General features: G+C 36.6%; 1 protein-coding gene across 1 annotated transcript in view; it reads right to left on the bottom strand.

Annotated features, from left to right (window-relative positions):
* Nucleotides 1-7,032: 7,032 nt before the first annotated feature.
* The window catches only part of LOC129235832 (uncharacterized), a 159,408-nt gene continuing 154,550 nt past the window's right edge, over nucleotides 7,033-11,890 (bottom strand). Inside the window, exons 3-4 of the mRNA XM_054869879.1 lie at nucleotides 7,684-7,779; nucleotides 7,033-7,619 (exon numbers count right to left, since the gene is read on the bottom strand). Coding sequence (XP_054725854.1) covers nucleotides 7,035-7,619; nucleotides 7,684-7,779 — 681 coding nt within the window. The 3' untranslated portion in view covers nucleotides 7,033-7,034. The remainder of the gene's footprint in view (nucleotides 7,620-7,683; nucleotides 7,780-11,890) is intronic.

The following is an 11,890-nucleotide window of genomic DNA, read 5'->3' as shown; positions in this document are numbered from 1 at the left end:
AAAAAAAAGAACACAAACAAAAAAAGATGGGCCCTTCAGCGAAATTTAGTGAAGGACTTACACATGTCCCTATGCAAAGTGCAAACAGTGCATCAGTTATGTCTTTCCATCACAAAACAAAGAGGACGATTTTGGGTCGGAATGCATCATGAGCGACGAGGCGCCAATAGGCAAAATCTTCGTTTTTGGGCCACTGGAAATCCGCAAATGAAGCACATCCACTTAAAGCCACTGTGTTGTTCGGTGTTCACGCGAGAGGAGTGATTGGCCCGTATTTTTTTGAAGACGTCATCGCAATACGAACACTTTTACTAGCAAACGATACAGGGATGTGATAATCAATTTCATACTGCCGGAATTGGATGAGCGGGGTTTGGTGAAAATTTGGTTTCAAGGAAGTGTTTCCAAGTCGCGTAATCTCCCGTTGTGGCTATTTAGCATAACCAGGAGAATTGCCAGATTTAACTATCCCAGACTTCTTTCCTTGGTGCTACTTGAAGTCACTGGTTTATAACGACAGGCCTCAGAAAATCACAACCCTTAAGGAAAATGCTCCCCAGAAATTCAAGCAGTTATCACTGGAGATCTTGCCGAAAGGTATGAAAAATACAATAAAACGAGCATAAATATGTATCAACACTGGTGTTGATTTTGCGCCACCTTGTACACAGAGACTCAATCAAGCAGTGACTCAAGCACATCAATTGTTTAGATATTTAGATATTGTTTTTTAAAGAGACGTAACTGCTTAGTTTATTTTTTGTAGTTCAATTTTTGGTTTGCATGTTTCGTAAAATATTATACTTCTACATAGTATTGTAGATTTTTATTATCAATAATATTTACATTTCTATTTCTCCGAATTTCTTGCGCCAAAATAGTCAGAAAACAGAATACCCTTTCTTTTCATGCGAAGCCTGAACTTTCTGAAAATCAATAAAGGAAAATGGGTGCAAGTGCGTGTTTAGAGCAATGTGGATAACTTCTTGCTTACACATATAAATTCCATATGATGTATTAAAAGCCAATTCAAAAATTACCAGAAATAGACCTCGAAATTTAATTACTCTAATTTTTCGCCACTCAACTATAAATCTCAATGGACTCGAAAGCATATCCACACCGAAATTTAGACCAAGCCACTTAATGATATTCTACAAGTGTGTAATTCCTTTTGGTGGAATTTTCAATTAAAAGCCTTTAAATTGCTGACCTATTAATGTACATATTTGCTTTTGTATTAAGTAGCGCAAAAGTAGCGGCATGGGGCTTTTGAAAAACCATTGAACCAGGCACTAAGGAGCCAAAACCGTCTGCCGTTCGCTAGAACGAACATCAATTAAAGTTTGGTGGCAATTAAGGCAACTCAGCCCAATAATTATCGCCATGCAAGTTGAATAATCGCGCGGTGCCCATTAAAAGGCGTTTTACGATTAAGCGGCCAACAGACAATTATGCTTACATACAGATGGGTGTATATGACTTATACATGGGTATGCGTGAAGATAGTTGAGAAAGACTTTTATCTATTATTTACAAATAGACACATACACAAAAATGCATAAAAAAATTACTCAAATGGTATAGTGATCAAATGGATATTTAAAAATAAAATTATATAAAATTTTAAATATTCGAGAGCTTCATAAACTGGTGGATTATTCACTACTGAGCACATCTCTCGCGACAGCACTTAAAACTCCTCCATCTGTAAGCGAAGAATTAAAATTGGCATTTATTGTAGATGTACACCATCGCTCGTCATAGCTTTATAGGAGGGTCGGTCTAATTATAACTCATTTCAAGGATATTTAAGGATACATTTGAAAGGAGATTATCTTTCTAGATGAACTTAAAGAGGGTGTTATAATTAAAATCACAATGCTCTAATTGGATAGAAGTGCCACTTGTGTTATACACATTTCTTATCAAATCATTGCTAATATTAGCAAAAACGAATCCACGACTTACGACGATTACATCTAAATTTCGTGAAGAACCAGCTGGAATATCACTCACCTCTCTATTTAGTATTTATTGATTTCACTAAGCATTCGATACTCTTCCTCACAATGCCGTTTGCGCCGCACTCCAGTATCAAGGCCTTTCCGATAAAATTATTAGCCTCATAATAAACTTATATACAGACACATGCTGTTGAATTGTACGTGATATACAATTAAGGGGTCCAGTAAGTGTTAAATCGGGAATAAAACAAGGCTCGCTCCAACTTTCTTTAATATTGTCTTTGACATCGTCTTAGGTCAGGGTCTAGTTAATCAGAGACCCATCACATGGGATCTTTGTGGATACTTGAACGACCTCAATTAAGTCGCGCACAGCTACGATACTGGCATCCAAAGTTGAACTCAACTCAATTATATCCGCTTTAATGTACGGATGCGAAACATGGAATGATGCACCTGCCTTAGGTACATATGAAAAAAAACTTGACCATAAATTATATATAGTGACAGGCTGTGGCTCTAACTAATCATACGCCCATCAAAATAAAAATATTCAAAAGAAAGTGGAATTGGATAGGTCACACGCTAAGATATCACGAGGCCAGCCATCGAATGGAACCCGCAAGGATAAAGTAGAAGAAAACGTCTAGCGCATACCTGGAGAAGATAGCTGAAGAAAGAAATAGAATTAAAAGAAATGAACTAGAACGGAATAGATATAAAGTTTTGGATGGCGATAGGATAGATTTAAGAGTTTGATTGTCGTCCTATTATTTGCTATGGTGTAAAATTAATATTTATATATTATAATATAAGTATTTAAAACACTTTTTTTAATTCCAAAGCTCGTTAAAAACTCAAATAGAGAAAATTAAAAATTAGTTTGTACCAAACTTGCACTAAACTTATGTATATAAAATCTATAGTTTCACGTGCATATAAAATATGTGCCGCATAACCTTTACTGTCGGGCGGTAGTGGTCACTCAAAGGTCGTGGCTTTTATAACTGGTCATTGGCTATTTGGCAGACATTCCTTGAGATTAGGAGTTTTCTCCCATGAATATGGTAGAAGTTGTAGAGGAGAAAGAGGAAGAAATAGTTGACCACTTTGTTTGCAATTGTGCAGTCTAATTAAAATCAGAGCTGGTTTTCTAGGTAGATACTTTATCAATTCTCATACGGACCTGGGGACTGGACCAAGCCAGTCCAGTGTCGCACAATGGCATCACAACCGACTCGTAAGTTCTAGGTGAGTTGGTTGTACAAGCCGACTACCACCATAACCTAACCTAACCTACTGTTAGACGGTGTTTTCTACACCTAAACAAAGACTGATCACCAGCCAATTGTATATAATCAAATCTTTATATTTTTCTATTTACTTTCCAAATTGTACAAAAGTATTTATTAACCATAAATTTTGACTTGACCCCAGTTTTGAATATTATTCAAAACAGGAATCTTAAGCTAAGATTCTATTATCTGCGCAAAGTACCGGTTTTTGGCGCATTTCATGTACCGATAGTGCAAACCCCTCAGAAATGTTCAAATTGGGGCAATCTGTGCCGGAGTCCTGCTAACTATGACCAGTCAAAATCAAACACTGCTGTGCCAATAATGTGAACGCACTTTTGCCCAACGTAGAGCAATCAAATTGTAAAAAATTTTCCGATTTTTATGGTCAGCATTGGAGGAAATCATTGAAAAATACGAAATCATTGAAAAATACGATTCGAATTGGTGAAAGTGGTACGTATTATTTTAAATTAATTTTGAATTCATTGAACTACTTTTTTTAGTTTATTTAAATAAAATAATAAATAAAAATAATATTTAAGCGTTAGTTTTAGGTTTTATTATGTACATAAATAACGGGTGATTTTTTAGCTATTATCTTTTTAAACAGTTGGTTTAAACAGCTGACGCACGTTTCGTGTTTTGTGAAGTTGTTTGACACTTCAGTTTGGTCTATAATTTAACCATGAATCGTCTTACAAACGAACAACGCTTGCAAATCATTGAATTTTATTATAAACATGTGTGTTCTGTGAAGCGGCTATTGAGCTATTGTAACTAAATTTAGAACCACATTTACATTATTGGACATCAAACCACCAACACGCTTACCTAGAGTGCGAACTGAAGAAAATATCGCAGCTGTATCGGCCAGTGTTAATGATGACCATCAATTATCGATTCGTCGCCGTTCGCAGCAATTGGGCCTCTTTTACTCAACAACAGTTTGAAGCCTTTCAAAATACAGCTGGTGCAAGATTTGAAGCCGAACGACCTACCGCTACGCCAAATTTTTGCTGAATGGGCTTTTGGAAAGTTGGCCGAAGATCCACTTTTTTATTGAAAAATTGTGTTAAGCGACGAAGCTCACACTTGGATCAATGGGTACGTAAATAAGCAGAATTATCGATTTTGGAGTGAAGATCAGCCAGAAGAATTGCAAGAGCTACCAATGTATCCAGAAAAGGTCACAGTTTGGTGCGGTTTATGGGCTGGAGATATCATTGGACCGTACTTCTTCAAAGATGCTGCGAATCGTAGCGTACCGTGAAATTATATCCAACTTTTTTTTGCCCAAAATGCTAGAGCTTGACTTGTCTGACATGTGGTTTGAGGAAGACGGTGCCACATGCCACACAGCACTCGTAACAATGAACTTGTTGAGAGGCGAGTTCGGTGGACATTTTATTTCAGGTTCGGGACCTGTCAATTGGCCACCCGGATCGTGCGATATAACGACTTTAGATTATTTTTTGTGGGGCTATGTTAAAGTTCATGTCTATTCAAACAAGCCTGCTTCAATTAACCCATTGGAAGACAACAGTAAAGCATTTATATGTGAGATACCGGCCGAAACATTGGAAAGAGTATGAAAAAATTGGACTAAACGGATGGACCATTTGAAGCGCAGTCGCGGCCAACATTTGCATGAAATAATCTTCAAACATTAAATTATATGGACTGTACTATCGATTTAGATAAAACTTTCATGCATTTTTCTGATATATAATATATAATAATTTTCGTACTTTTGTCGATAGTCTTTACCCTCCTAGCTCCAACAACCAGAAGTTAGAGTTGCTAATAGAGACTTTTCGTCAATAAAAAATGATATAGTACACAACAAGCTATAAAGTCCCACATCATCATAGTTTTATTAGCATTAACTTTTAGAGAAAGACTTTGAATCGCTTCTTCATAATCTCAAAAATATTTTCATCTATTTGCCTTTCTCTCGATAATCTATAATTGAAAATGCGTCTTGATATGGATTTTGCAAGTTAGTTTGCATTCTGCCCCCAAAACAATTGGGGAGTTAACAAGAGATGTGGGCTTGTCAAATTTAGTTCATTAGCATCCAAACATCGCTACAAGGAGTACTTAGTGAAATTGCCACCGTCAGAAATGCGTCTATTACAATCGGCGTCAATATATTCTGCCCTATCACACAATCCATCGTAGCAAATCTCCGAATGTAAATGTCCGCTCCGAATCGGAGCAATTTTTTATCATGCAACCCATGTGAATTCGAAAAAGTTGTTGCCATACGCACATTTTAAATTTTGACGTTTCGAATGTTTTGCAATAAATTGAAATTTCAATAAAGACAAGCGTAAATAAATTTAATTACACTGAAATACATATTGGAAAAAACAAAGCTTTTAAGTGTTATGGATTCTTCGTTGATATTTTCTATAATGTTGGTGGAGGCGGAAGGTGAAAGAAGTAGATCGAATATGAAAATTCAAGGAAAAATATTAAGGGACGCAAGCAATCCGCTCGATGTCGAGGACACAATGTAAATATAGGAATAACTTCATAGGTTAACTTTATTTTATGAAACAGGTTTACTAAAAATTACCGCTTGAATAAGGCGGCGTTTTTGTACGTCTAAAGTGTCCTAGATGGAAATGCACGTTCAATGAGGTCGTGCTCCATCTCTTCGCTCCAGCGTTTGTCTTCCGTATTACGTTTTTTTGCGGAGGGTGGGTACCAGCATGGAGTGGGAAAAGACTTTGACATTCCCATGGCTCAATCCACATTTTGTGGCGTATGAAAAGACGTGTTACACACTCTTCAATGTCACCTATGTCCTCAGTGGGTGAATCTTGATTTAAGCAACGAAGAAAAAAGACAAGCAAAGATGGACTTTTATCAAAAATATGGATTTCCTGGCGCGATTTTATGTGTTGACGGAACACACATTAAAATTGTTGCGCCAGCTAAGGACAAATTCCTGTATTTTAATCGTAAAGGGTACTATAGCATCAATGCTATGATTGTAAGTCTTGCAAAAACTGATATTTGAAATATCTTTCTAATTTTTTATTTATTGCAGATATGCGATAATAAAATGAGAATTCACTACGTGAATGCGCAGTATCCTGGCAGCAACCACGATACTCATATTTGGAACGTAAGCAGCGTGCGAAATTTTTTTGAAAATAAATACCTAAACGGCGAAGGAAACACTTGGCTTTTGGGTATGTGCATACACGTATATGTAGACCGTTTGAATAATTTTTTGCTAAAATGATTTTATTTATTCCACAGGAGACGCTGGATATGCTCTAAAGCCATGGTTAATGACACCTTTTCGTTCACCTACAACAGGAAGCGCCGAAGGAAACTACAATAAAATACATGCAAAAGCCAGAAATACTATAGAAAGGACCATAGGTGTATTTAAGAACCGATTCAGATACCTTCTGGGTGCTCGTGAGCTTTATTATGAACCCATGAAGGTTTGCCAAATAGTGAACGTTGCCGCAGCATTGCACAATATTTGTATCCATTATCGCGTGGTTGATGATTTTTCAGAAAATGTTGAAGAAAACCATTTTAATCAAACTTATGAACCTTCTCCTTCAACATATACTGATGTAGCTATTCGGATAAGGGAATCTATATCTTCAACATTAACACGACTGTAATATTCAATTAAAAATAGCAAGACTTATATGTATTAATTCATTTACACTTTTTTTATTTGAACTTTTGATAGGCACTTGTATATAAATAAAGGAATGTACATACATATGTATAAATTTCAGTTGTTTTTGGAAATCGCATTTAAGCTTTTTTGCTCAACTAATAACATTTGTTTTTTTATTGGATTTTTAGCATTGATCAAATCTTCCATGGATTGGTTGTGTCTATGGGTTTCTTCCACTTCTATATTCTTCAGGTCGTAGTGCTTTTCCATTGCTAGGTATAAGCGTCGTAAACCGGAACAAATATCTTCCAGCTTTTGTTCCTGTATTGAATAGCGTGCTATGGTCTTTTCCTGAAATTCCTTTTGAAGCAAAAAATGGTCTTGAAGTACTTCTGCTGTACTTGTATCAGTTGGTTTGCGCGCAGAGGAAATACGTCTCGGAAGTGCTGGACTGCGGCTCGATGACGTCATTGACACGTCAGCCCCGATATCAGCTTCAGAATCGCCTGCAACAGGTAGCCCAACACTCACAGTGTTTTCAATTCCATTCGTGCTAGTCTCTAGTGCAGTCAATCGGATGACAGCTTCCTCCATTTCATTGAAATGGTGCTGCCTGTTTCGACCGCCACCAGTAGCCCTCTGTTCTATTTTGTTTTCCGCTAGCTTCCTTTTAATATACGCCTTCCAGTCTAGCCATACCTAGTAAACACGATATATATACATATATACACACAAACAAGGCGCAGTAAATAACACACTTTACCTTTTTCCAGCTAGTGATGTCCTTCTGAGGTGGGCCCATGCTGTTAAGCTCCTCCGCCACCTTTTTCCAAAACTCAGACGCTTCTTCCTTAGAGCACTTTGTGTTATTAGTTATATAAATATTTGTATAATAGTTTGTTATATAAATATTTGTACCATATTCAACATCAACAACTATGTGTGATGAGAACCTTTAAAATTCTAGAAAGTGCTGCTAGATTTTGGTGGTGCAATCATTTTCACATACTTTGAAAGAATCTATGTCTGTACGTGCATATGTACCTTGCAGTACTGTATTCTTAGGTAATTCTTTCTAAGAACGGCAAAAACAAGCCTGGAAGTTGTGTTTGGAGCAATGAGTGTCCTGTGCTTGATGTATGATGAGATTATAGCCATTAATTCATTTAAATTGCTTTCGTTCAAGCTAATAATACGTTTCCATCAAAACCAAACCTTGGGTCTGCAGGTTTTGGGTTATAAAGAATTGTCAACTGTTTCAACTGTGTAATTGTTGGAAATTGTGTTTAAGCTTTAGTTATTTTGTTCACGCATATATTTGTCTGTATATGTACTATATATCTAATGATTCGCCGCCAGCAGCAAATTAAATTTTCTCAATAATGACGAGCCTCAAAATATATTTGACATGCATGAAGAATACAATAATAAAAGAGAAATATCATCGGCAGCACACCCCAAAAGTAAGCTGCGATGGTAACGTTACATTTATAAATGGCCACTGCAATTTTCTATTTGCGTAAATTTTCCATTTCCTGGATAAAAACACTGAAAACAATTTTCAAAACGAACACTTTAGTGTGACCGTGTTGCTTCGATTATCGTCGCATTTGTATTTTGACCGATAAATGCACCAAAAAAATATCACAATATGCGACGATAATGGGACAGCTAACAAAATTATTGTGAGAAGCTACTAATTATTTGCCAAACTACTTGTAGTACGACGAAAATCGACTTGCGCTGTTAGTGGGATCTTTACTTTAGATGCGTACGATCAAAAACTTCATACACAACTTAATTCGATTTCTTCCACTTTGATAAATTGAATGAATGAATTTTGGTTTCGTGGGCTTGCTGTAGGCAACGTATGACATGCCCACATATGACAAGAAGTTGTATGCAATACAAATATATGCATACTTATATATTAAAATGCAAGTAAAGCAGTCTTATCATATCAACTTGGGCATAGAATCAACATCTGACCTCAGCGGAGAAGAATACCCAACTAAAACCAGCAAACACAATCATCTTTACAATTTCTAAAACGTACACATATACATACGTGCAGGCGAAAATAGATAGTGAGCAATAGTTGGCGCTATGTACTAAAATCAGTAAGGCTCTCACTCGCTATTCACGCCTAAGCCAACCTTAGTACTGTACTTAGTACCGTTGCCACACTCTGCTTCTGTGTTCATTTTAGCAACACAACAAAGGGGCTTCCTTCTTCGGCGAGTTGCTTATAACCTATTGTGCTGCATGTGAATCTACAATGACAACAATAAACCATGAAATATCAAGCAGTCGTACACAAACAAATGCGCGCTCTTACACAAGCGAACAAATAGCTGTTTATATGTAGTGATAGTAAATATGTACCCAGCTATAATTTTGTCAAATTTTCGGTTACAATGTAGTTAGTATCGACTCTAGCAAAACAGAATGTCAAAAATCAAAGCGATTTATAATCACTTACACTTAACAAACTTACAAGCTCACACTTCCTTATATTTAAATTTAATGGGCTATAAAACTGCATACTCGAAATTGCTCTGAAAGATAGGAAATATTGTTTTTTTTTTAATTGACACAAACTTCGAAACTTTGATTTATATGGTTTTTGTAAGAGAATGAACTATATTTTACTAAACATTTATTAAAATTAAGCAAAGAGAAATAAATTATTAAAATTTTGCAAATAAATACCTGTGTTATAGCTATTTAGTGCAGTGAATATCGTTGAGGGAAATTGGTATTTTGAAGTGAAACTTCTTTTGTCTCGAAGGATGAAACGCTGTGAGGAGTAAAACCATAGCGTTTCATCTACATGTGACGCTACGCCAGCGCCATCTGTTAAAAGCGTGGCGTGGATGAAACGCTGTGAGGAGTAAAACTACGCTAAACTACGTAAAACTCACGCTATGCCAGCGCCATCTGTTAAAAGACTGGCGAAATATGGCAACAATGATTGCAATTTGTCAATATGACATTTGATTGACGGCCGCCGTAGCCGAGTGGGTTGGTGCGTGATCACCATTCGGAATTCACAGAGAGGTCGTTGGTTCGAATCTCGGTGAAAGCAAAATTAATGAAAACATTTTTCTAATAGCGGTCGCCCCTCGGCAGGCAATGGCAAACCTCCGAGTGTATTTCTGCCATGAAAAAAATCTGCTCATAAACATATCATAAAACAAAATGAAATAAATGTATAAAAAAAAAAAAAAAAAAATTTTCTTGTGATTCGAACCAAGGATTTCGGATCGGAAGCCCACATTGCTAGCCGCAGGGCTATTGCGCTGTGCTGTCGCCGCAAAATAATGTATCATAAATCTGTTTACCATACCAAAGACCATACACTTTGCGAACGCATTTCGGTGGAAACAGTTGACAGTTCTCCCAAACACAATATTATTAGTAACGCGAGACGCGTCATAGAGTGTGTGTGTAGTTTTGAGCAAATCTTACAAACATATTTTGTTTTGTTGATTGATTTCTGTTAAATATGGCATCAAATCAACAAAAACGGAAACCGAAAACAGGTGCTGAACGGCAACGTGAGTATTTGGAGCGTAAAAAATTAAGAGCTACTGTTGAACACCGTGACAGTGAATCCTCCGGTTGTACGATAAGTGATAATTTGTCATCTGTGCATCAGGATATCGATGAAGAACATTTCTCCGTAAATCGATCAGTCGATGGGCGGTCATTTCATCAGTATCATGGATCTAATTATGTTGTCTGAGTTGCTAGGACAACATGATCATCAAATTCCGATGATTTTAAGTGGCGACTTTAATGTCAATTTTGCAGAAGAGCGATCAAAGACTCTAATAAGTTTCCTCAAAGAAAAATTAAATTTAAATATGGTTAATGATGGTGAAGTACCAACAACAAGATGCGGAACTACCATTGATGCAGTATTTCATCGATACCTTGATAGATTAGAATGTAGATCATTTTTTACGTATTTCAGTTACCATAAAGCCCTTGTTTCATTTTTGGAAAACGAATCCAATAATGATAATGACAATGCCGAGAACCAAATGTAATTGAGTACAATAAATTCATTTCTTTTTATATTAAAATAAATAAATAATTCTGTTTAATAAAATTCCATTCCATGCTTTCCATGACTTCTGCATGCATTATATTGAAATAATAGTTAAATTATTGATTTGTTGATAAAAGAAGTTTCACTTCAATCGTGCGGGTTCCGTGAACTACCACACACTTTCTTTTTTTTTGTTTGTTTTTATTCTTTGGCGGCCGCCGTAGCCGAATGGGTTGGTGCCTGACTACCATTCGGAATTCATAGAGAACGTAGGTTCGAATCTCGGTGAAAGACCAAAAATGAAGAAAAAGCTTTTTATAACAGCGGTCGCCCATCGGCAGGCAATGGCAAACCTCTGAGTGTATTTCTGCCATAAAAAAGCTCCTCATAAAAAATATCTGCCGTTCGGAGTCGGCTTGAAACTGTCGCACGCCACAAATAGGAGGAGGAGTTCGGTCAAACATCCAAAAAAAGGGTGTACGCGTCTAATTTCGTTCCAAGTGGCGGTGGAAGAGTTCTCATTCAGAATTGTGCGCATCCAAGTTTTTCGTGGGCGTCCTCTGCGCCGCCTTCCAACATTGTCGTCTTCTCTAGGGAGAATACGTTCAATCCAGTTCCATTTTCGTCTTTTTCGTATTGGAGTTGCAATTAACTATGCCTGAATAATCGACGCATTTGTTTATGACATCTTTTATTATATATCAGTAGTATGCAGCTATATTCCGATTGCATTTGGTGCCATTTTCATGGTAAGTAATTTATTAGTAATTTTTGAATAAATTTTAGAGTTATTTTCGTGAGCACTGGTTTTCTGTAGATACATTTTGGAATTAGTTTTGGAAAAGTTCCTTAGTTTTGAATATACACAACTTGCCTGAAATCCATAATTAGCATTTTCAAAATTTTCCGGAAA

The sequence above is a fragment of the Anastrepha obliqua genome, chromosome 1, assembly GCF_027943255.1.
Source record: "Anastrepha obliqua isolate idAnaObli1 chromosome 1, idAnaObli1_1.0, whole genome shotgun sequence".
Lineage (NCBI taxonomy): Eukaryota > Metazoa > Arthropoda > Insecta > Diptera > Tephritidae > Anastrepha > Anastrepha obliqua.
The sequence above is the reverse complement of the archived record's forward strand: the minus strand, read 5'-3'. Positions and strand labels throughout refer to the sequence as shown.